Genomic DNA, 26,653 nt, shown 5'->3' with positions numbered 1-26,653 from the left:
CCCAGGGCAAAAAATCAGGAATAATGACTTCAGTTACCATAGTTAACCTTTCCTCTGTCACATATAAATGCTAAATATTGGATAAAATACTAAATATTAAATCAGTGGTCTTATTGTTTCAGTCTAAAGCTGAATGAAATTAGTGTAATATTCAGAGTTAGTAGTCTCTGAAAATTAAAAAAAAATTAAAAATAATCAAAGGAATCTGTTAAAACGTGTTTAAAAGTACCATTCAAACTGTTCACATAAAGTAAGCAGCAACATATTTTTATCATATATGTACATATAAAGCTTGAGAGCATCAGTTCTTTCATTTTTTTGAGGTAAAGTCAGCCCAGCACTGTAGTTTGACAGGCATATTCTAGCCATATGAATTTTCTCATGTGGAGTGAAGGTGGTATATTCAATCACTGCTTGATTAATTGAGACAAACATGGGACATATGAAACAGCTATTTAAATTTAGTAATTAGATGCTATTTTTTAAAACTGAAAGAGGGGAGATTTAGATTAGATATAAGGAAGAAATTTTTCACTCAGAGGGTGGTGAGGCAGTGGAACAGGTTGCCCAGAGAAGTTGTGGATGCCCCATCCCTGGAGATGTTCAAGGCCAGGTTGGATGAGGCTTTGGACAACCTGGTGTAGTGGAGGGTTTCCCTGCCCATGGCAGGGGGGTTGGAACTAGATGATCTTTAAGGTCCCTTCCAACTCTAACCATTCTATGATTCTATGAATATTTTAAAATATATGGACAGATTCCTTCATCTTTTTCAAGGTCTAGTTGGATGGGACTTCAAGCAACCTAATCTAGTGAAAGATATCCCTGCTTGTGGCAGGAGGTTGGACTAGATGAACTTCAAAGGTCCTTTCCAACACAAACTATTCTATGATTCTATCTGTCTCGTGAGTTTTGTTTACAAAGATGATTATTCTTTTTCTCTCTCTTTTTCTGATTTTCTGTGTTCTCTATCTTTCTTCATAGCCCAATGACTTTTTCCCCATAAAAATCCGATTTTTGTATTTAATAAGCCAAAATTATTTTCAGTGTTCTTGAGAAGTCTAAGATCCTATTATTTTATTGTGTAGACCTAGTGAATCCAGATAAATTCAAAATCAAGCCTCTTCATCATACTTTTAAACACCATTTTGCTCAATTTCAGCAGCTGCTTTAAATAATGGTGATAACTTATTTACAATGTAGCATTTTTTCTGCTACCATTCTCTATCCCTCTTGAAACTATAACAACTAAGAATATTCAGAGATGCTATGTGTTTTCTAGCAGAGCTGTAAGTGAAGGATTAGTAACTTCAGAATATGATGTGGAATATAAGAAAAAATAGTTCTTTGGATTAAGGTGAAAGTATGGTAGGCAATACCTGCTGAAGTCACAGGAACGGAGCAGGTGTCTTCTTTTATCCCTGCAGGAAACACTGTCATATTGTGAGGTTTAACCTCTCCTGGTAGTATTTTAGCAAAAAAGGTATAGCATGTCCCTTTCCTTATTTCCTAGAGTTAATTTTCAGAAAAAGGCTGTCAGCAATTAAGAACTTCAGATTTTTCTAATTTATACTTCAGCTGACTTACATCCACTCATCAGGAAAATAGTCTGTCTTTATGTTAGAAGGAGGAAAGTGTCCTGTTTCCTGAGCTTGAGAGTTCATCAGAAAAGTGGATGTATAACCAAAAATCTTTCATACACAGATTTAATAAAATGCTTTGTAGATATAGATTCAATATGCACATAACATATATGACACAGTTACATAGCTTTTATGCCTTGAAAGAACTGGTGTATGGTGAGGAACATTGAGCTAAAATGCAAATAAACAAATAAACAAAGAAATAAATAAATGTCTCTCAGAGCAATTTTTGGATTTTTACTTTACATGAGGCAGAAATTGCCTATTTTTCTTCCTCTTAATTTGATCTTTATTTCCTCAGAAAGTTTTTGTCATGTGGTGAACTGTTGTACCTGTTTTTAAAAGGAGGAACAATTACATGAATTTCCCAAAGTCAACCTGAGATTCTCTATCTCATTCAGGATTATAACAACAACATCTTGACTGCTAGTCATAGGCTTTGATTTTAAGACTTCTTCTTTGCTGCTTCTTTTGGTAAGAGATAGGAAAGAAATGGGACTGTGTGAGTTGTGGTGAAGGAAAAAATAGAATTTTAAGTGGTTTTTATTGCATATAAAGGCAATAACCTAGCATTTTCGGCGTTTTCTGTGATTCTAAAAACTAGGTAGCTGGATTAATCCTATGGAGTCCTACTGAGAAACAGAATGTCAGCCTGAAATGTGTCTTTTATTTTCTAGACCAAAGACATGATGTCTGAATAGCACTTACTTTGTATGTGGGTACATCGACTTTCTTGGAGCTTGATTGAGGATTTCAAAATTTAGGTGCTGCTTTTCACAGATTGTGGGAGGGATTGATTAATCTTTATTTAGAATCTGGCAACCAAAAATCACAGTGTCTCCAAGTTTTGCTTTCATTGCAAGACTTTACATGGAATTAGTGCTGACAGTAATAGTAAACTGAGACAGAAAAAAAGTCTATGCTTCACTTTTTGAACAATTTAGCAACTTAGTACTTAAGCGCAGCCTACAAGAATATTTTATCTTCTAGAGAATGAAAGAAAGAAAATTTCATGAATTGGTAACTTCTGAGGGTTGCAAGGCTGATTTTCAAGATAAACATCACTTTCAATTTTTTTTCTGCTAACTGACTTTGTTTCTAAAATATTATCAGTCTTTCTGTATGTAGGGAAATTAAATGAGTAATGTAGATCTTTAGAACTCAGGAAATTCTTGTCAATCACATGAAACAGAAATACTGGGCTTTATATTTTTTTACCATTCTGTTTCACAGTGCTCTGTCCAGCCAATGAAATGCGTCTGGATTCAACAGGAGTAATACTGAGCCCTGGATACCCTGACAGCTACCCAAATCTCCAGATGTGTGCGTGGACCATTACTGTGGAAAAGGGTTATAACATCAGCATGTTCTTCGAATTCTTCCAGACGGAGAAGGAATTTGATATACTTGAGGTGTTTGATGGTAACTATACGATGCACAACTTTGGATTATACTTTTTCTATATATATGCATCTTTACATTTTATCTGTGTAATCACTATTGTTTATGCATATCATAATTTGTCAGTATAAAAAAATCTTAAAAAGTAATTATTTGGATTCGTTGTTCTAAAAAGAATTGTTGGATTACTGTGTTTCAAAATTGTACTGCATTAATTATGTTTAGAAATAATTTTGTTTCTGAACAAATATGTACTCTTTAGTGTATAACATGTAATGTCTACTTCCATTTTGAATTCAGATTAATTTACCATTTGCTTGGAGGATGTCTTCTATGTATATTAATTATATGCATATAATTTATTGTATGTTATTTAAACTTTGTAACTCCTTTTTTTTGGTTTGGTTTTTTTTTTTTTCTTCCTTGTATCAAGGACCAAATAGTCATAGCCCATTGCTCATTTCTCTCAGTGGGGACTATTCATCTTCTCTAAATATAACTAGCAATGGCCATGAAGTATTTCTCCGATGGTCAGCAGATCATGGCACCAATAAAAAAGGTTTCAGGATAAGATATATAGGTATGTAAATCAGGCTTTCTTTAGTGTGTATGAAATTCTAATATGGAACATATTTATTTATGGTAAAAGGGTAATGTAAGCTATGTTTTGTAACGTTAATTGCCCACACTGAAAGGAAATCCAATCTGTTTTGTATTTGAACCTGATGATACTTATCTTGTGAGGAAAAAAAAAACAACCCACACCCTAAGTAGGATATATGAAGCACATGTGCTCTGTAGAGATATAAGCAAATGTTTCACAGGACTTTAAAATGGCACGAGCCAGTACTAAAGAAAAGAAGGAGCATCTCCCTTCTCTCTCCCGTCATTTGTTTGCAGTCATGTGCCTCTGTTCTTCGTACTGGATCTTTATGCAATTCATTGTTAACACATTTGGTGGGACAGAAGAAGAGATGGCAACAAGACAGGATTGAACAGCTATAAGGTGAAAAAATGTGATACTCTAAAGGACTGAACTCTTTAATTTAAGGTTCAACAGAAGCAGCAAATGATATTAGAAGAGATCAATTAGTATGTCAAAAAAGTCAACACTGTGTGTTTTATTAATCCAAATAAACATATTTATGAATAGTGTGTGAAGATGATACTTAACAAAGATTGATTTTTATATAATTGCTTTTATAGAATTATTATGTAATATTCATTTTTACAGGATAATAATATTCATTAATCAAACTAAAGTAGATCTGTTGCAATTTACGACAATTACATAAAATCTATATTTGATTTTTTTATCCTGACCAAAGACAAGAAATACACAGAATTAAAAGTACTGGGAATAGTATCTGCAGATACTAGAGAAGTTATAGGCATAAAACAATTTCACTTTACAAAGTGGAAAAAGCAATAGAGAATAAATATAAAATTCTTCTTTCTGCTGTATTTTTTTTTGTTTTCCTTATTCAATTTTTGGCTACTTCACTATTGCTCACAACTGTCTATAAAACAGTATCAGTGTCACCTTTCCCTTTAGGAGAGGATAGTTTTCTCAAAGGTAAAATATTTGTTGTACGGCTAGAGAAAATTCACTGTTGGATAGACACAAAATATCGTGTGGTCCCAATTTTCATTGCCTGCAGTGCTGTTGGATCTGTTAAAAGAGAAAGAGAAGGTTCTTAAAATTCTTTCCCTGCTGGCAGTAGGAGAACTATTGAGAGGTAGACAGGAAATTTGGACTAGTGATCTGTATCACTCAGAAATTATCAGTGTATTTTCTTATACACTAAAGAAGTAAAGGTTTCTGTAACTGTGGTTCTTCCAAGAGTGTAAGGCGGGAGTATGTAGTGTAAGGAAGAAAATATTTACATACTTTGTGCTCTGAAAAATACGGCAGTGCTGCTCATTCTGCTGCTTGCTTTAATAAAGAGTAAACGAACAGCCACATGACTTTGCCCATTGACCTAAAATAAGTCACGGGTCATGGAAAGGCTTAAAGAGCAAGTGAAACAGCACTTTTCTATTTGCCTGCAAAAATAGATACCAGTAGTTACCAACATTCTTCAAAGCATGAAGGAAGCACTTGGAAACAAACTTCCAACTTAATTTTCTTTCCTACAAAATGGGAAAATGGCCATCTTGGCTAACCAGTCTTGGGTTGTCTTTGAAATGAAACAATCAGAGACCAAATTAAATTCATAAACAAACAATGTTTATCTTAAACTGGCTACCAGGTTGTAAGTCTCTTCTGGTCTTCTCCTTTGGCAACATAGCCAAAACCAACTCACTTTGTGCTCATGGACTTAGTGAACAAGGAAATTAAAAGAAATATAAGCATAATGACAGTATAATAAGCAAGCAATCTTTAATGTCATAGAGATATAAAGTATGTAAGTCCTTTCAGATTATAACTATATGTCTTGCAGATCTTTTTGCTCTCATAAAGGTCTCTAATTTTTTTTTCATAGTATCTAATAAGACTTCTGTAGGACTTTCTGTGTTCCGAATAAATCACAGACAAAAAAATCAGATTCAGTTGTGAGGGTTTTTTTGCCGTAGATTTATAGTGACACTCATAAATAAGATTAAAATCTATTTTAGGTTTGCTAGTTCACTTCAGGTCATTGTATCACAGAACTTGAAAGAAATAACTTATTTAGGACCAGAAGGAAAAGATTGTTTGAAAAGAATTACGTGCAGTATACAGAAAAAGACAACAAAGCAGTTACAGAACTGAGTTGTCACTGTATTTCCTCTGGGGTTACTAAAACATGAAGTCCTTATAAAGCCTTATTTTTTCACCTTTATACTTAGTGAAATTGCTTGATGCATGTATGATCAGGATACAAAATACAACAAATTTTAGTGATATTCTATCAGGCGTCCACTGAATTCAACAAAAATTTCTCAAGAATTGTCATTTGGATTCTAAATGCATCTTTTGTTTATTTAATATTTCTGTTTAAAGCTCTCTACTGTAGTACTCCAGAGTCCCCTCCACATGGTTTCATTGTCAGTCAGACAGGTGGACAGCTCAACAGTATGGTTCGCTGGGCTTGCGATCGAGGTTTTCGTCTCGTTGGGAAAAGTACTGCCGTATGCAGGAAGTCTCCATATGGTTATTACGCATGGGATGTTCCAGTTCCAGCTTGTCAAGGTAAATTCTTTCATTATAAAATAACACACTTGAAAGAAACTTTCATTTTACTTTTCTAATGTAAGTGAACAGTTTTCTGACTTAAAATGAGTAGCAGGTAATCGTGTAACGGTCATGCCTCTGTACCAGAATTTTCCTACCTAGTAAAACGTACAAACCCAAATGTATTGTTAAGAAATCGTATTTCAAAAGAATTAGCTGACTGGCAGTTACTAAAAGTAATCAATGTGAGGGAAAAAACCCCCAACATTTTAATATATGAAATTATTCAAAACATTCATTTAAAACTGAAAATTTAGTAAAGTTTGTTTATCATGATCCAAGAACTATATAAAAACCAGAAAGACTTGAAACTTGCTACATTTCCAAGAACAGGAAACTGGACCAAAAAAAGCATTGCCTATGATGTCATTCTAATCTTTCAAGGTTTAAATTGAAATTTAAAAGATAACTCATTGAATTAATTGTATATTTAGTTTCTTCTGCCTTATAAAAGCAAAATATATTTTACTTAACAAGGAAAAGGATATGGTTATTTAATACCCATCAAAATTGTATTTTAATTCTTCTTTTCCTGAAAAGAATGATATTGTTTTCATAACTTACCTATGTCACTCTTCAGTGAACTATTAGAACAATTTTTTTCATTAAAATTTGCATATATATATATATGTGTGTGTGTGTTCAAAATATGTAAATTTTGTTCCTCTTGACCAATGGAAAAAAATGCTATAGGAATGTTCCATGTTATTTTCCCACGAGTTGTTTTTCTGACAAAAATGATTTGAACTGAATGTTTCTAAAGCAAAACTGCCTGACCTTTGTCAAAGCTGAAACAATCTCAGTTTCAAAGTTTTTTCATGCATTTCTGTTAATATATAAAAAATGTGACTGTATTTTTTTAAAACTGAAAGTCCTCAAAAAAATAAATAAATGTATAGGCAGTGCTCTTGCTACATATTAGTTTTAGCTTTTTCTCCTCATCAGTTATGTAAGGATTGTCTTCATGACAGTTATTTATAGAACTTGATCAGACTGTTAATGAGATGTATCAAACAATATGGAATAAAAAAACAAAAACAAAAACAAAACAAACAACTTACCAAATTCAAATAGCAGATGATTATTCTCAACATACTGAGTAGAGTTCAGTAATGGAAATAGCTGCAATACTACGATAATACTTTAGGAACGAGTGGAGTCAAGTACTTACTAATCTCATGGTGTCTGATCAAGTACAAAGACTGTTGTTACCAACCGTTAGTGTATTGAAAATTATTTAATATTTCTATTAACTGAAATCAGTTAATTATGATTATACATTTAATGAGGGCTAGCTTTGATACATGGTATGAACTTTATTCAATTCTTCTAGCAAGTCTTTACATGCAGAAAGTCGTTTGTAGCCATGATATGTAGCTGCAACTCACAACAGCCAACTCTTCAGATTTAGCCTAAAGACACCTTGTTACTGCAAAACCCCTCGGGAATACGCTGCTTCCGTATATCAGTTATATATCTAAGCTTCCCGCTGTTCTGCTGAGGAAAATTATTGTCCATACTTGGATGATACAGAATATTTATGATATGAACTCTTATATCAAAAGGTTGAGAACACCATCAGTAAATATCCCTCACGTTCTTTCACAGAAGAATTTTATAAGACATAAGGGCTTTGCCATTCCCCCTACTACTGAGCAGTACAGCTTCACCACAAAGTGGTATGGACTAGTGGCTTTTAGAGCTTCATGATATAAAGGATGGGCATTGTTTTGACAACTATTATACTTCTCAGTCAGAATTTACCAACTATTTTGTCAGGTTATATCAGATGACTTCACAGTCTTATCTTCTGCTTTACATTCTCTATCATTTATAGCATGACTAGCAAAGCCATTTTAATCAGTTCTTGCACACGTCTGAATGTCGGATTGCCACTGATGGCTATTTAACATAGCAAAAAAGTGTATTAAGCATTTTGTTTGGTTGTTTTTTTTTTTTAAATATCAATGCAAGGGGAAAAAAAGATATTCGCAATTTCTTTAAAAAAAATGCATCTCATTTTAATCTGTTTTCTGTCTCCTAACTAAAGATTACCAATCGCAATAGTAGTTACTGGCATCATCCTACAGGAAATGAGAAATCTAAGGTCTCAAAATTTATGAACTTTTTAATGATACCTCTACAATCAGCACATCTTGTGGCTTCTGGTACTTTGGGTTTGGTTTTTTTAAAGCAATATTAAGTCCATTTTTTGGCAAACATTTTTACTATCTGCAGGATGTTTCATAACTGTATTTAAACTGATACTTTCTCTTTACATTTTTAAATCCATACCATTATTATAGTTTCTGAATCCTCTCTTGGAAAAATGAATACCAGTAGCCTTTTCCACTACAGATTTTTCTTTTCCAGGTTCATGAATAATGTTAGAGCAATTTTTAATATTCTCATTCTTATACCTATATGGATAGAAATCTTAATCTCTGAACCTCCAAGTAGATAATACCAACCATTCTTCAAATCACTTGCACTAAAGGACTGACAGAACTTGAAAAATCCAGATACAAAATTTAAGCTTGGATGAAAGCTTTTTTACCTTATTTATAAAACTGTGCATATCTCAGTAGAAGAGACTCAATGCAGTAGTAAGGAATCAAAAAGTAAATGCCTCAAGCCAAACTTCAGCAACGACCAGAAGCCTGTTTCAAAGTTAATACAGAAGTATCCTTCCTTTGTCATGAAAAGAAGTAAAAGGAAACTGATCCAAAATCAAGTATTTTATTAGTATACTGGAAACAATAATACAAATTAATTACATCCTTTTACTATTGTAACTTTTAAGATATTAATTATTCTGTTTGTATAGACATGCATTGAGTTAATCATAATGCAAATGTGTTGTCACCCATGTAGCCATCTCAGTTTTAATGATATTAAACCTTTGATCACAAGTCAATAAAAGATTACCCCACTTAACTAAATTATGAGGTCTGATTACGATAACTTTTGAAAGAATGAATAATTTACAATGATCTACCTGAATACAAGAATTAACATGAATTCATATAAACAGTTGAATATTTACAACTGATCATAGACCTCAGAAGATTCAAAGTGGTTTAAAACATTTGTTTTTCTCTTAGTTATTTTTTATGTATTTTTTTTATCCTAGCATTACATGATTCGTGGTTTTACTTATGAAATATTTCTTTTGCAAGTAAACATTGTCTTACACAAGCTTCATTACAAATCAGTATTTATATATTGTAATATCATATATGGATAACAGGCAAATGCTTTCACAGGACTTCCAGGGATGTTAAGTGAGTAAAGTTTAAAACATAACGCTACATCTAGCAGAATCATCTAGCTCAGTAATCAAAATTGTCCGTAACAGCAGACAAAAGTGTTGCATAACTGGTATTTATTATGCAAATTATACTAAAGCATTAAGGAAGAAAAAAAAAGAAAAGAGAAGAATACCAAGAATACCTAGTTAGGTATGGTACCTGATGAGTTACGATTTTCTCAAAAGATAAGGTAAAGTACATTTGTAATGGTCTGGAACAAGTATCTGATGTGTAAAGCATAATACCTCCTATCTTTACATTTTTTTTAGACATGGCTATAAGTTTTACATAGTCATATTCATATATATTAGAACAATTAATATAGCTATGTATAACATAAGTAAGTTTTATATTTAGTCAAAATAGACTTCTGTTTATTGCCAAATGCATGGCTGTATTGGGACAGGTGTGAGAACTCAACTGATAACTTACTAAATGCCAAAGAAATAGCTGACATCCGTTAAAGTGATTTGTAAGGCAATCTACAGGAAACTTAGTTTTCATAAAATTTCTTAATTCTTTGCAAGTTGAATGTCTGAATAGTTAAGTTCAGAGGAGTATGTCACTGAAAGTTTCAGTAGTCTTGTCTATGTTTGAAATGCTCCTAGCAAATGTTATCAGCTCTAGACTGATGTCTGCATTGATACTCAGTTTCTTCTCGTATCCCTGAGATGTGAAGGGTAGCTACATCTGCTAAGTGTTGTTCTTAAGTGAGGCAGAGCAAATCCAAGGATCGGAGATCCTTTATAGGGTGAATAGTCTGATTTCGGTTTGGGAAAATGTCATCAGAAAAACTTTTAATACTGCCTTAACATTTAATGAAGGGTATTTAAGAACTTCATTCTCATCTAATAATAATTCCTGAAATTTCAGACGAGTCTTTAGAATGTGCTAGTGGTCTTTGAGAACTAATAAATTTAAGGTCTTCCAAGGGCTGTATGTCTATATCTTTGGAATTAGAACTGTGTTCTGAAGTTTTTGAACAAAGAGCAGATTTTAATGTTTCAGTTGTGATTACATTATGTTGATTTGCAGTATTTTCCAAGCTGACATATAGTGATCAAACATTTTTGTGACAGACTTGTTTTTTGAGCACTTTGGATGTTCCATATTTGTCATTTTCTTCCTGTCAAGTTATCAGATGTGACAATAACTTTTCTTGATCTTTTCACGTTTTTTCCGTTAACTTAAAGCTAAATTTCTATGCAAGTTTCCACATATGTGAAATTCAGCTCATAACTGCTATAAACTAAAAATTTCATTGAGTGATTTCTTGGGAGCTCTGTTTATAGAAAAGGCTGTTATCGAGCATTTTGTGTGCTGGGATGAAACTTGTTTCTTAAAAATTTAAGGTTAGGGGAAGGGTATATTTTTCTTGTGCCACGAGAAATATTCTGTTAACATTGATAATATGAATCAAAATGGATCAAGTCACTAATGGAGATTTTTGAACACTGAAGGAGTAATTAATCTCAATGGGAGATATAAAATATCTCATGTTGTAGCTACAAAATACATGATATATATTTTGCTGATTGCTAAAAGAGACAGAATTTGCAGTTTGTGAACAAGTAGTGTTGTAGCATTTGTTGGTGCTCAGGATTGTAAGCAACAGCTGTTATGTTACAAGTCTTTTGGGGTGGATATTAGTTTTTATACCCTGCTGAATGCTGGCTGTTATGTAACTGGGAGTGGGCTTGGCTCTGGCAACTCCATTATTGTCTGAAGCTTCTTTTTATAATTAACGTGGTTTTGAAAGAAGAGGTTATCTTGGCCAATTACGTAGTAAACAGTGTTATTTGATTATACTTTTGTCATACCAGCTTTTAATTATCCTCCTCTGCATGGATAGGTTTGCCTAATGTTTGCTGCTGCAATCCAAACTATTGAGGAATTTGAGATATATTAAACACCAAATATTTTTTCATTTTTGTGTCATGGAGGTGAAGTAGTACAGCTTTGTCAGATGTTTAGTAAGAAATGGAAGACAGACCTGGTTTAGTTAAACTTGTCACTTTTTATCCTTCTGGGATTATGTCCTCATACCCTCTGGAAGATGCAATTCAATTACTTTCTTGGAGCCTTCATTGTCTCCTAATCAGTTTACTTCTTTTCTTCTAAACATGTGTTTGTCTCTAGTTACGAGTAGATATTGTGATAGCCATAAGATACATGTTTTTATATTTGCCCAGACAAGGTGGTAAGCAAATTAACAATGGTTTTCTGTCATCTTTTCAGTATGTGTCCTTTTAAAAAAAATTTACATGTCATATGGAGTTTCTTTTTATGGCAATTTAAGTATATTTTAACATTGATCCTATCACCTGTGTTCTGCATAACAGAACCTGTGTTCTGTGGTAGCATTAGAGTTTTCCCTGTGTCTCAGCTGTGATTATTACCTTTGTTATGGTGCCACGCTGTTGTTACACTGCTTGTGAAGCAGATCTGTCTTATGTCAGATCAGCTCGCAACAGGGGTAAAAATAGATAACTCTTTTTTATCGTGTATTTATACATAATCTGAGAGGCTTAATTTTCATATTTCTGTGTAGGCAAGATAGATGGTCTCTCAAGGCTCAAGATTCCACTTCAAAGTAAAATACTTAAGAGTTAAGTGCTTAAGCCCTTTTTTTTCTGATCTAATCTGCGATAGATTTATAGTATTAAAATGCAGAAAAGATTTAGTTTTAATTTTATTCCCAAAACATACAGTGCCTTATTCAGAGCCAGATCTTCTCTTGTTACTTGCTTTCTTTTTCTAAAAAAAGTGGCTAACACTTTCGTTTGCCAATTTTCAATATTTTCAAAAGGATATTTTCTTTCTGCTTTGCAGGAGGAAAAATAGAATGTTGAAAGTAAGTTTTAGCACTTTGGCACAGGTCACACAGTACATCTGATGGAAGAAACCTGAATTACAAGCTAAATTCCTAATGATTCAGATTGGTGCTTTACTCATTCTACCATGATGATCGTATATTTTCCAGATATTCTCTATTTCCTCTTTGATTATCTTCTGCATTTTGAATGGATAGCTGCAGAGTTATGAATCATTGTTCTTATTTTTAACCTTCTTCACCAAAAAACAAAAGCTTTGTGAGATTTAATTCCCTATAAATTTTGAGGTAGTTTATTTGTAGGCTTAAAACACGCATTAATGAGTTAAAAAGTCTTTTTTTGAAATCAAGACTGTTGATGTTACAATGCATAAACCTTTTGAGAGTGGAAGTTTATCGCAAAGAAGATATAAAACAGCTATGTATTTCTCTTTACTCAGCAATATCTTGCGGAATTCCTAAAGCTCCATCAAATGGTGGGATATTAACTACAGATTACTTAGTTGGCACCCGTGTCACTTATTTTTGTAATGATGGATATAGACTATCGGCTAAGGAACTTACTACTGCAGTCTGCCAGCCGGATGGTACCTGGAGCAATCACAATAAAACACCTCGCTGCGTAGGTAAGTAACATGTAAGAGCTCTCCAATGAGTAACAACTTGTTTGTACATTTTGTTTATTTATCCAAGGTGCAATTCTTCACGTTACTTAAACTTTCAGCTTCAGGTTACTTTAATCTATGAATAATTGCTGGTATTAAGTAATTGTGAAATAGATATTTGAAATGTATGTATCTGAGATATATGTTGAAACATTCTGTGACAGTAGAAGTGCACTAGAGATTATAGAATACATTCAAACTGATAATTAATTTGCAGCTAAATCAAAGTTAGTGATTGCAGAGATTTATGCAAAAGCCATCTCTTCAGTGAGACTTTCACAGTTCGTATACTGTTAACAAACTCCTATTTGCTATCCAGAATTGCAAAGTCTTTGGTACTCTGAGATACTTGTTTGAATCTACTGCTTATTATTTATATCCAGCCCATCATTGTAAACCTACACCATCTAACTTGGGGGAACATCACTGAAATGAAAATGCATGTTCAGTCCCAAAGAGAACTGGATACCATCAGAGTTATAAATGGGGTATGAAAACCCAGGTGATCGTAAGACTGATACAGAAATGTCCAAGTGTCTGATGTGCATTAAGATTTAGATTATCTCACACAATTAACTTTGGAAAGGAAAGAAAAAAAAACCCTAGAATAATTTTCAGGGACTTTCCCTTTGTCCTTTTTTTTTTCCTTCTTCTTGGTTTGGTAAATTGCCTTTCCTCATGCCTTTTCCTCTATCTAAAGAAACAATTTGAATGGAAAGAAAGAAAGTAGCATCCAGCAAAGATTTTCCTGTGTGCCTTTTGATTGTGGAAAAATTTGTTACAGAGTTGTAGAATGTTTTTATTTGGTTTTTGGAGGAAGACCACATAGAATTAAAGACATGAGATAAAAATGTGTAGCTGCTGGAAAGCCATCTTGAATATGGATATTATTTTATCTGTCAGCAATGCGCAGCCTCTCCAAATGAGTCTTTAAGATCTCACAGAATTTACCTGGATAGAAAAATAATCCCTATATTGAAACTTAGCTAATATTTTAGAAAAGATTCTGATGTAAATTGTCACAGAAGTTCCATGACTGTCAATCTACAGTGAATTTAACCATGGTATAGATTCTATGTACACCGATTGCATAGCTCTGCATACACAGTTGCTGCTCCATCTGGGCCATGGATCATTATTAGTTAAATGAGAGAACTCGTACCTGCTAACCACATGCAATTTCAAACACAGCCTTACTCTTCAAACATTGTATCACTGTGTTTAAAATGTATTTCTGAATTAATAATGGTACAGATTTTCCTAATTTACCTGTACTAAACCACAAATAACTATGTGTTTTTGTTATTCTGGAAGTTGTTACATGTCCAAGCATCAATTCTTTTACACTGGAACATGGAAGATGGAAAATAGTGAATGGTTCACATTATGAGTATAAAACAAAAGTAGTTTTCAGCTGTGATCCAGGGTATTATGGTTTGGGACCAGCATCTATCGAGTGTCTTGCTAATGGCACCTGGAGTTGGAGAAATGAGCGACCTTACTGCCAAAGTGAGTACATGTTGTATCTGCATCTGCTGTACAGACTTCATACCAAAATATTGTATTTGGCTGAATTAGAAGTTAAATAATTAAATATTGGAATCAGTTAATTAGAAGAATGTTTCCTAGCTGGAATTCCTGGATATCGTAAAGGCTATTATTTACAAAAACAATTCATTAGTTGCAGTGACAAGGAAATATCTGTAAGCACACTTCTGTACTTAAAGGTCCTTAAATCCATGAAGGTACAAATAAGTAATAGAGAACATTTTCCTAAATATTTTTCTAGGTCAGGAAAGCTGTAGAGTCTAGAAAAATGCAAAAACTTTGTATCCTGTCTGCACACTTGAGAAATAAAATAATCTTTCCTTTCATCTGGTTACCATATAGTCTGCAAGCCCAAATCGTTCCTACCATTAGCTAATATCCTGGTAACCTTCAATAGCTACTTTTAAGAAAATAAGTAATGAACATTCGAATATTTTAAACAAGCTAAATGTATGGCTACAGTTATTCTCCCCTCCCCACCCCTTTGAAAAGTAGATTTCTTTCTATATTTAAATTTAGATGTCTCTTTTTCAAAACTCTGGCATTTTGATATACTATGAAGCCCTAAAACTCCTCCTATTTTTGAAACACCACATGGCATACACTCTGATAGAATGGGATATGACTATGGTTTAGGTTCGCATATCTAAACTCCGTGTATCTGCATGTATGTGTATAAATCCACACATATCTAAAAAGCAGAAAAAAATTATAGATAACCAGAAAACTATGGTTTAGAATATATTTAGAATATGTGGAGAATATATTTGAAATGAATAAAAAAAAGGGACTGAAAAATGCAGTTCTGAAAACAGATTAATTGTATTGGGAATATAGTTTGTTATAACCTATTGGAAATGTAGTTTAAATTTAGAGGGTTTTTAAAAGTTAATTCCAAAAATTAATTCACCTCTGCTACTGTTAAAAATACTGTGTATATGTCAGTATCTATATATCTCTGCGTACATAGATATTTTACATACTAATATGTATATATTACCCTTTTTCTTTAAAATAAAGGTAAACATTTTTCACTATGTTTTGGGAAGTTTTGTTTGCAATATTACCACTTAGTTGTTTTTTTTTTTAAACACAAAGTACACTAGCTGCTTTCACCCTTTGATAATCCACCATCTTTTTTACTAATAAAGTAGTAGTAAAGTCCTTTTTACTAATTCTTAAAATTATTAAAGAAAAAATATATTTTGAATGAACAGATGCTTTGAATTGAAAATAAATAGCGAGAAGTTCCATGCACGTCATTCACTCATTATAATAAGGTATTGAGCGACTGCTAGGGCAAGCATTTCATTATGAACTAGAAGATAAAGACGACAGCTTTCCAGAGAAACATAAAGATATTTTTTTAAATAGCAACAATCGTGATATTCCAATATTAAGAAAAAGTAATTGTTAAAACCAAGGTAATTAAATAGCTATTAATGAAGTTCTGAACGGTGGGACAATTTTAATTGGTGTCCCTCGCCTCTTTCTTAAGTATTATTTCTAGGAAAGAATAGTCTTTGTATGCAGTGTTTTTCATCTATTTTTTCTACAGAGCAAAATACTTTGTGTTGAAATTTATTTGACTGGTTGATAAGTATTATTGTATGTGTGTTTGTGATACTCAGCTGTACATTTCTGTTTTGTTTTGGTTTTGCCATAAAGTTATTTCTTGTGGAGAACTTCCTACACCTCCGAATGGGAATAAGATTGGAACTCAAATCACATATGGATCTACAGCTATATTTACTTGTGACTCAGGATACATGCTAGTTGGCTCTGCCGTGAGGGAATGTTTGTCTTCTGGACTCTGGAGTGGAATTGAGACCAGATGTTTAGGTATGGATACTACTGTCATGGTTTGCCAACTTACTTTGTCTCTAGCAGACGACAGTAAGCAAAGTGAATCAGTTTGCCTCTTTTCATTAACACAGACATGGAAGAGAGTTCTGCATTTTAAAAATGTGTATGTGTGTGACTGAGTTTTTTTTCTTATCAAATTATAACTATAGTTACCTTTCTGCAGATTGAATCCTTTTTTCAGCATCTTCCCCACATGCTAAACCTGTGTCACTGGATTGCTGCATATGTCTCTAAAGCAGACCTATACATAAACAGCAAGACTGATGGATTCCAGATGTGTCAGCTTTAGTACATATCATCAATAAAATGTCTGCATAGCAGACCTGAACTCAGTGTTATATTATATGATTAATCTGTACACTAGCAAAAGATACAGAAAAAAAAAAAAAAGGTTCATGGAAACTTTGACAGGAGCACTGCCGCCTTATTTCTGAGAGAAAATCACTATGCAGATACTATTTATAGAATTTGAAACCATTTAGTTGTACATATATAGGCATCTTCATTTATTTAGAATACTCAGACACCAATCCATTAATCATGTATGAATAAAATGAACGTGATCTCAGTGAAACAATTTCAGGGTTTTCATTCATTACTATCATGTGTACCTTGATCTATGTTATTGTATTAATTGTAGAAACATTAACTCTATAGGCAATTAACATTTTAGTTTCAGTTGAAATCAAAGCTGTTATAGTGTTCTGATTTTAGAACGCAATATGAAAGTTGTGTTGAAGCTTGTCATTTCTGGGGGCATGAGAATATAAGAGAATATCCATAAACTAAGACTTTCAGAAGAATCTGAACTACTTTATTCATTAAATATAGAGGTTTGCTGCAATATGTCTTCATGCAGATTGCTGTTTACTTTTTAGACTACTCTCCATCCTAAATAATTTTCTTTCTGTAATACATCATTATTTGGTGCAAATCTTCACTTAAGCTTAATTTGAATGACTCATGAATGAGCAAAAGTGTTGTTTATCACTCTACAAGTCTGAAGCTGGAATATTTCCTGCCATATAGCTGAGAAGAACAGATAGGCTTTGTTTATGTTTCATATTTACAATGAGAATCATTTAGCAGAAGAAAAAAAAAGAAAATATATTCTGTCGTGAGTCAGGCCGCTCCAGCAACTGAACCCTACACAGTCACTCACTCACTCTCCCCCAGCCCCAGGGATGAGGGAGAGAATTAAAGGAGAAACGGGAAACCCGTGGGTTGAGATAAGAACAATTTAATACAGATAAGTAATACATAGTGTAGATGCTCACCACCCCCTCTTATGCGAAGCCCGTCTCGTCCTGAAGCTGCAATCCCAGACGAGCGCAAGGCCCCAAAATAGAGAGGGGGTGAGAGAGATAGATAGTACTCCGAGAGTGGGAGTACTGGGAGAGAGAGGGAAAAAAGGCAATAGAGCAAAAGCACAGCAAGCGCAAAAGAGCAAAAGCGACGAAAGAGCAAAAGCACAAAAAGCCCTTCTGTCCGGCTGACCCGCACTTTTATACTGGGCATGACGCTGCATCATATGGAATACTAATTGGCCAGTTTGGCCCTCAATCTTAAGTTCCACCACAAATCACAAGGGGAATCGTGGCCCGGCTACGCTCCCCCCTTATCCCGCCGTGCTTCTGCACTCCAGCCAGAACACGGCACACTGAAAAGTCCTTGACCAACTACAAACATCAACTTGCTATCGACATTCTTCTCAGAGTGAGCCTCTGAGTAAAACCGAAACACGGAGCTCTTCTAGCTGCTAAAAAGAAGAGCTAACTCTGTCCCAGCTAAAACCAGGACATATTCATAATTGATTTTTTCTTCTAGATTTCAGGAATGGTAAGACAGATTGTTTTAAATCTAAAAGTTTGGGGGCACCATAGTATGTGTGTAATCAAAATGTGCTGACTTTATTTTTTAACTGGTTTATCTGAAAAGGTTATAGCTATTAAAGTCTGGAGAAATACAAAAATTTCATCAGAGATGAAAATACAAAATAATTTTCATCAGAGAAATATTAATCTGATAATAATAATAATGTCTGTTATTTGTGAGTAGCACTTTGGAAAAATACTTATGTTTAAGAATTTTACCAAAATAACTTTATGCCAAGTGAAGATCAACACAGAATTGAATTTCTCCTACACTTGCCTGTAGAAATAAAAATGTAGCATAATAACATTTAGATTGTCCTTATCTGCAGCCACTTCCTAAAAGTTTGCATATGATTCTAAATTGTCAAAAGGACCGGTCAATAATTTTGAACGCTTTGTCTGCAAAAGGAGATAGAACATTCATTTTGTGCACCTAAAGTTGAGCTTCTCAATATGCTTCCTCTGAAAGGAAGCTAGTTTGTTCATAGCAAAACCACTCAGCACATTTTTACAAGGAGGATCTGAACCAAAATGCTAATGTAGACACAACCCGAGACTTGTTAGCTGAGGAATTTTTAACCCAGTTTTACTCAACTTTCTCTTCCCTTTTTTTCATGAAAAAATACCAATTCCAAACATTAATGAGTCATTGGTAACACCCTGCTACTCACAAAGAAAATATGAGGACATATGAGAAAATAGTTATCCAATAGTTCTGTACAGACCAACGCTGTCAACAGGGTAAAAAGAGTAGCGGACACACCAGCTGGGGCAGAGCAACCATGTAAGGTGACAGTGAAGAATATGCAGTGCATGAATCAATCAGTGCTGTGGAGAGGTGTATGGGACAAATAAGGATCTGCCATTTAGCACCTCCAGCCAATTCATAACTGAAAGATAATGTGATAAGGGGTGAAAAAATTTTTTTCATAAGACCAGTTTATGAGATGTGTGTGCATTAGTGAATGAAAGCATCAGTGAGGAGGTTAGATAATCAAATTAGAAGGTATGAAAATATATTAAATTTATGTATATCATGGATCAAGTAAATCAGGAACTGAAATACATACATATTTACATTATATGCAATTTATGTATTTGGAAGAACAAGGAAGAGAAGTAGAGCTAGAAAGTTATCTTCCAATTCTTTTATTCAAGAGGAAGGTATGAATACTCAGGAGTGACTGTTCCTTTAAATTTCGATCAGGTAGGGACAAAAGAACTGTAGTATTTATATTTTCCCAATCAACTTTCAGTCACTGAAAGGTTTCTGTGTGCATGTATCTTCTGAAGTGTAGCCTTTCTGCCACTATTTTCATCCTTAAAACTTTTGGAAAAACATACAAGCAATTAATTGCTTCCTCTTCATTGTTTTTGAACATCTTTTTTAAAGTTAATGTATTTCAACTAAAAGGGAATCTGTGATACTGAATTAATATATCTAGGGTTAGCCATATGCTTCTCTTTGCTCTTTACTGCTACTGCACAATAATAACAACTAGACTTTCAAATGAGGTATATGATGTTTCATCTTTAAAGAATTATTCAGCCATTTCAAGGAATTCAGCAGAGAACTTCCCTCTCTGGGACATGGATTAAAAAAGATTTAAAAGAACATTACCATTCATCCTGAACAGTTTTAGTACAGCTTGAGCAGCTGGCAAGGTGAGAATCTTGCAAAACTAGCAGGAGAAACACCCCAAAGCCTGTTTTGTCCAGGGCTATGCCAATGTTGTTTGTGAACAGGAGGATGTAAAAAAATATGTCCTTATAAGAAATGCAAGCCGTGTAGAGAGGAAACGAAATCCAGCAAATAATTTTTCTCAGCTGAGGTCATCTTGACAGGTTAATTAACTTTGTTGAATAATAACCTAAATCTCTCTTTTTCAATAATGTATTGATATGTAGATTTCTTTCACTATTATGCTCACGTTTGACATTACTGACAGCTAAAATAAGCACAGGCACATTTTTGCCATTTGACGTAAAGAGTCTGTATTCATTTAGTCCTACTCTTGCATCTCAGAGAGTAACCTGCAGAAAAGAAATCTGATTTGCATCTGAGATTTCTAAGGTTCTGACACTGAATTATTATGCTCATTTTTCGTTGCTAGAGCTAGATTTTATGTCGAGTTAGGTAATTTATTTGGTGCTCACATGTTATTAGTATCTTTCATTCCTAATTTTTGACTAATTTTGTTTCTTAGTAACATTTCATATAGTTATTCTTAAGCTTTGCTAGACTGAAAATTGAGAATGTTTTGGAACTGATTTCCCCCCTCAAATCTGCTACTCAGTAGAAACTTCACATTCAATTCACTCATTGCTTTCACAAAAGGCAATCTTTCTGCCTGATTTTCTGGCAGATTTTGTTTGTATTTATAGAGAGTTCCATAATATGATACTCAGTTTGCAATATTTGCATTCAGTTCTCACTGAAAACACTCCATCTGCAAAGCCTAGCTCCTGAGCAGTTGTGTATTTGGATATCGTTGTTTAACCACACCTTGTTTTCAGAAGAAACACAACACAACCAGAATGAATGGAAGAGGAATTAAGTAATAACTGCTCTTCCACATATAGGTGTAGATGGTGCTGTGGTTTTTTGTTGGTTTGGATGTTGATTTTTTTCTTCCTCTTCTTTTATTTCTTGTTATTAGAGAAGGAGTGATAGCAACGACTGTAAGTGAAAGGTTTCTGTTTCTTCTGAAGATCAGCTCTGTGGATGTGTGAAATAGAGTGGAAATAAACAAACAAGCAAACTTTTAGAAAATATTAATGAGTTTCTGACTTTATTGCAAATTAGGAAATTTTTTCAGCTGCATAAATTAGTGGAAATTTCAGTAATGTTCTCAAAGGTTCTCTTAATAGGAGCTATGTATGCCATTACATACTCTTTCAATAGCAAACGTACTGAACTGCTTATCATATGCACCTAAATGACGGATGATATTTTAAAAATGAAACAAATAGGGCTGAACTCATCATTGAGTGGAGGAGGTGGAATGGTATTTGGTTTGATTTTTTTTATGTCTCTCAAACAGAACTACTCCTGGAAAGCAAAGTGAAAATTTGAGATAGATCCTGCAAATCTCAAATAGTTTTTATTTGTTTTTAAAATTCAGATAAAAACATGCCACAAGTCTGGCATATCCTTTTTTAAAATTATATTTATTTCCTTAACACTATCACAATAAGTTGATTTAGAATTCTGTAATGATAGAACTATAGTTTTATAATATCTTTCATACATTTAGATTTCTTTATTTTTCAGTTTAGAAAGCTTACACAGGGATAGAATTAGGTTCTACTATTTAAAAAATATACACTTCTATACCAATAATGACTATTTTGCAATTACTCATGCAATATAGTTAGAGCTCCAAAGATGTAACTGTTATATTGAGTGGGAGGAGGTAATCAAGACAGAGGGATTTGAAGTAATAGAATCATAGAACAGCCCAAGTCAGAAGGGACCTTGAAAGACCATCTAGTCAAACTTTTCATGGGAAAGGGAGCTGAGATGAGATTATCTAGCACCCTGTCCAGTCTCATCTTGAAAACTTCCAGTAATGGGGACTCAACCACATCCCTGCAGAGGTTGTTCCATTGAATGTTTGTTCTTACTGTAAAAAAAATTCTTATGTTGAGATGAAACCTCTCTCTTGTGCAACTTGTACCCATTGCCCCTTATCCTCTCCATGTGACTCCTTGTGAAAAGAGAGCCTCCATCCTCTTTGTAGCCACCCTTTAAGTACTGGAATACTGCAATGAGGTCCCCCTTGAACCTTCTCTTCTTCAGGGACTAGAACTTTCATCCTTTCCTCACAGACAGGTTCTCCAGCCCTTTGATTATCTTCGTGGCCCTCCTTTGGACCTGCTCCAGTCTATCTGCATCTTTTTTCAGTGGTGGTGACAAGAATGGACACAGTACCCCATGTGCAGCCTGACAAATGCTGAGCAGAGTGGGATGATCACACATCTGTCTCAGCCCCTGCACATGCAGCCCAGGATCCAATTTGCCTTTGTTGCTGTTGTGGCACACTGCTGACTCATGCTCAGTTTTTTGTCCACCAGGACCAGAAATTGTGCGGTCAGCAGGACTAGGGAAGTGATAATCATTCTATACTTGGTACTGACGAGGCTCCACCTCAAATACTGTGTTCAGTTTTGGTCCCCTCACTACAAGAAAGACATGGAGGTGCTGGAGCATGTCCAGCGAAGAGCAATTAATCTGGTCAAGGGTCTAGTCTTATGAGGAGCCGCTGAGGGAACAAGGGTTGTTTAGCCTGGAGAAAACAAGGCTCAGGGGAGACCTTATCACTCTCTAAAACTGCCTGAAAGGAGATTGTAGTGAGGGTATCTTCTCCCCGTAACAAGTGGTAGGACAAGAGGAAATAGCCTCAGGTTTTGCTGGGGGAGGTTTAGATTGGATATTAGGAAAAATTTCTTCATTGAAAGGCTTGTCAAGCATTACAACAGGCTGCCCAGGGAAGTGGTTGAGTCACCATGCTGGGAGGTATTTAAAAGATGTGTATACTTGGTGCTTAGGGATGCAGTTTGGTGGTGGACTTGGCAGTGTTAGGTTAACAGTTGGACTTGATCTTCAAGGTCTTTTCCAACCTAAATGATTCTATGATTCTATGACCCTCAGGTCGCTTTCAGCAAAGTTGCTACCCAGCCACACAGATCCTTGTCTGTACTGGACTCTTTGGTTATTCCTTCCCAGGTGCAGGACCTTATACTTATCTTTGTTAAACTTCGTACACTTCTTTCTAGCCTGCTCTTCCAGCCGGTCCAGGTCTCTCTGTAAGATGGCTCTCCCTTCTGACATGATCACCCCATCACCCAGTCTGGTGCCATCAGAAAACTTGTGAGGGTACTTTCTCTTTCTGTCTCATCATCCGGGTCATTTATGATGATGTTGAAGAGCTTGAGACCCCATATCAATCCCTGGGGGATCCCACTTGACAGGCTGCCGGTCTGAGTAAAAAACATTGATCACCATCCTCTGAGTGTGGCCTGTTAGCCAATTCCCTACCAATCTTGCAGAACACCCTCTCAGTCTGTACCTTGCCAGTTTGTCCAGAAGGCGGCTGTGGAAAGCAGTGTCAAATGCTTTACTGAAGTCTAGGTAAACAACATCCACTGCTCTCCCCTTGTCAACAGAAGATATCAAAGAAAGTCAAAAGAAAAGAAGAAAGAAAAAAAGAAACTCAAAAGTTCAAAGAAGTCAAAGCAAGGGTCTAGGAGGTTTAGGACAATGAGAGGAAGTAGGCTGAGAGGATGAGAATTTTAAGTGGTTTTAAAATTTCTCAAGCTAGACAGAGACATTAATGCAAGACTCACAGGTCTTTTTCGCCTGTTGCAGTTTTTTGTAATGTCCACACACAGTTTCAAGAACTTCAGTATGATCTTAGTCACCTGATGTGTTGAATTACTTCAGTTTTATTCTCCATGCACAGGAAACAGAGCTTGACCGTTCTGGTGACATATGCTGCTTCCACTGTGCTGCTGTAAAGCAACACTAAAATCTTTATTAAGAGCCAGGCCAAATATTGTAATATAAATGTAATTAGGAAATTATTTCTTTGAACGTGGTCTGAATAACTGCAAACTGTCTCATTGCACTTCTGATAGAAACTGATCTTTTCCAGCTCACTTTTTGCTCCTCATCCATTTGTTCTTGTTTATCATCACAAATGTGATAAGATAGGGAACTTGGGCCCTTTGTGGCACCTTCAAGAAGTCTACTACTTACTTAACAGGTCATGACTTTTCTGGAGAAAAGAAGTATGCTGACACAAAGTTTATAGACATGTATTATGCTACCTTACACCAGAAAACATAAACCAAATTTCAAGTATGCCTGGTCCTTATGTAACACTGAGGGACATGGGGAGGGGACAGACAGAGGGGAATATACCCTTGAACAACATGAGATTTGGACTCCTGTTCCTTATACAGAATTCAGATTGCACTCATCACTTTAAACTGTGTGAGGGGTCACGTACTACCTATATTGTAAATTCTGATGGTTTTATCATGATTCTTACAATGAAATGCTATACAAGGCTTGAGTTGCCAGATGCAAGTTATAAGAAAATCTCAAATTTGCAGGGTCTTTTCGTCATATAATATGAAGTTTCTTGCTCTGAAAGAATGAGGCAAAATGATGAAAATTACAGCAAAGTATTATCAACACTTAAAAGTTCAAAAGAAAAAATAATTCAAACTATATTTTTAACTATATTGTTTCTAAGTATCCTTTCTTATTAGCAACCTCATGTTTTGAATGTTTGTTTGTAGTTGTTTTTTGAGGAGAAGTAGATGAGAAAAGGAGAGCAGAGGAGTTTGGTTGGCTGGCAATATTTTTTTTCATTAAAGTACTAGCTGAAACACTGCTTGGTTTTCTTGCTTGCCTTACTTGGTTTTTTTTGCTGTGAGTTCTCTGCCATGTGTCATAATCTACATGAGGTCAACCATTTTCAGAGGATTTTTCGTTACTGTATTATTTGCTGAATCACAGTGACCATTTTTCAGAGTTCACTAAGTAAAACAGTAACAAATGACACAGTTTGTTCTTTTTCTTTGCCTCTCTCTAGATTAAATGTCTGTTTGTGACTTTCATAAAAATATTTCTCATATTTTGAGAATATAGATTAGGCCAAGACATAGAAAGATTTTTGGTTGCAGGACTTTGGAATGTAGTTACATTGACTACATTTAGTTCAAACACATTAATCTCTTTGCGTTCCCTCTGGAATCAATAGGAGAAAAAGAATGGAAGACAATCCGGAAAGTCAGATTCTAGCAATAGTTTGTCCAAGTTTATTTTTTGCCCATTGTAAGAAGGTTATATTTATAACATGCACATGGATTGATATTTATAACGTATTGATGTTTATAATATTCATATTGTATTTATTTATTCTAATATAGAATTTTACAGGTTTTAATAAAAAGGAGTTACTTACATTTTTAAAAAGAAATTTGATAATATATATGACATTTAATCTCTTTGCCACACTGTCTTATTGTAATTTTTTATGTGTGTACAATCCTACCTACAATTTTCCCCAAATTAATAGAAGAAAAACTTTGAATTAAGTCAATAAAAAATAACGAAAGATGTTCAGCATTTCTTTGTTTCAATTAAGGAAATAGATTTTCTGATATATTTATCTTTTTTAATTTTTTCATTTATTTTTAATTTTTCAAAATTTAGCTGGTCACTGTGGTATTCCAGATCTTATAGTCAATGGTCAAGTAATTGGAGAAAATTTTGGATATAGAGACACAGTTGTATACCAGTGCAGTCCTGGTTTTCGGTTGATTGGTTCTTCTGTACGAATATGTCAGCAGGATCACAACTGGTCTGGTCAGCTTCCATCCTGTGTGCGTAAGTAAGCATGATAACACATACTGATTTAAGTTAGAGGAATGTCTGTGTCAGACAAGATGAGAAGTGACTTTGCAATTTATTATTCATTTTTTAAAAAAAGAGTTAAATCAGATCAACAAAAGTACATGGCCACTTAAAATCTATGATTCATCTATCAGGTGAAGTTTAATGTCGTCACTTAAAATTTCCACTGAATTATTACATCTTTTGGCTACTAAATACCCATCATTTATATGTGAATATAAAACTTCTTCCAAAAGTGATGGGACTTAGGCACCCAGGTACTCAAATTGAAAATGGCTTTATGTTCCTTAGTGACTTTTGGAAATAGTTAATGTGCATTTACTGTGACTGCAGTAGTTATATAAGTAGGTACTCTTGAGTTACACTGTCAGCACTGACGATTGAAATGTTTGCTTCAATAAACTTAAATTTCTTTTTTACTTCTCACAGAGATACTCAATTCGTTTCCTGTTTTGAGTTTTGGCTTTTTTGGCATGAATTTTGTATTTTGTTAATGAGACTCCTTGTGTGTGATAAGTATGTCAACATATCCCATGAAATACCATTATGTAGTGACAGAAAATACTATATTCCATTTAAGAAAATTTGAGTTCTCTAAGGATTCTCGAGCAAATTACAACTATGTTTCAATAATTCAAGTGCAATAATATCAGTATATTAGAAATGTGTTAGTCTGCCTCCAAATTTTCTAGTTTTATAACTACATTTTTGTAGCAGTTTCATGGTTTGTCCAGGACAGCTACTAAACGCCACACAGCCACTCTCTCACCCTCCCCCACCCACAAAGGTTGGGGAAGAGATTTAAAGGGAAAAAGGAAAGGGGACTTGTGAATTGAGATAAAAACAATTTAATAATAATAATAATAACA

The 26,653-nt window shown here is 34.4% G+C and overlaps 1 protein-coding gene across 4 annotated transcripts in view; it reads left to right on the top strand.

Annotated features, from left to right (window-relative positions):
* Nucleotides 1-26,653, top strand: part of CSMD3 (CUB and Sushi multiple domains 3) — a 737,988-nt gene that overhangs the window by 644,887 nt on the left and 66,448 nt on the right. For 3 of the 4 annotated variants that reach the window (XM_086609528.1, XM_086609526.1, XM_086609525.1), the window contains 7 exons: nt 2,874-3,062; nt 3,475-3,621; nt 6,028-6,216; nt 12,843-13,028; nt 14,382-14,576; nt 16,284-16,457; nt 25,584-25,757. In XM_086609528.1, coding sequence (XP_086465654.1) covers nt 2,874-3,062; nt 3,475-3,621; nt 6,028-6,216; nt 12,843-13,028; nt 14,382-14,576; nt 16,284-16,457; nt 25,584-25,757 — 1,254 coding nt within the window. The remainder of the gene's footprint in view (nt 1-2,873; nt 3,063-3,474; nt 3,622-6,027; nt 6,217-12,842; nt 13,029-14,381; nt 14,577-16,283; nt 16,458-25,583; nt 25,758-26,653) is intronic. The other variant, XM_086609527.1, reaches the window with a different exon arrangement.

The sequence above is a fragment of the Tauraco erythrolophus genome, chromosome 3, assembly GCF_009769465.1.
Source record: "Tauraco erythrolophus isolate bTauEry1 chromosome 3, bTauEry1.pri, whole genome shotgun sequence".
Classification (NCBI taxonomy): Eukaryota; Metazoa; Chordata; class Aves; order Musophagiformes; family Musophagidae; genus Tauraco; species Tauraco erythrolophus.
This window is presented reverse-complemented; position numbering and strand designations above follow the sequence as displayed.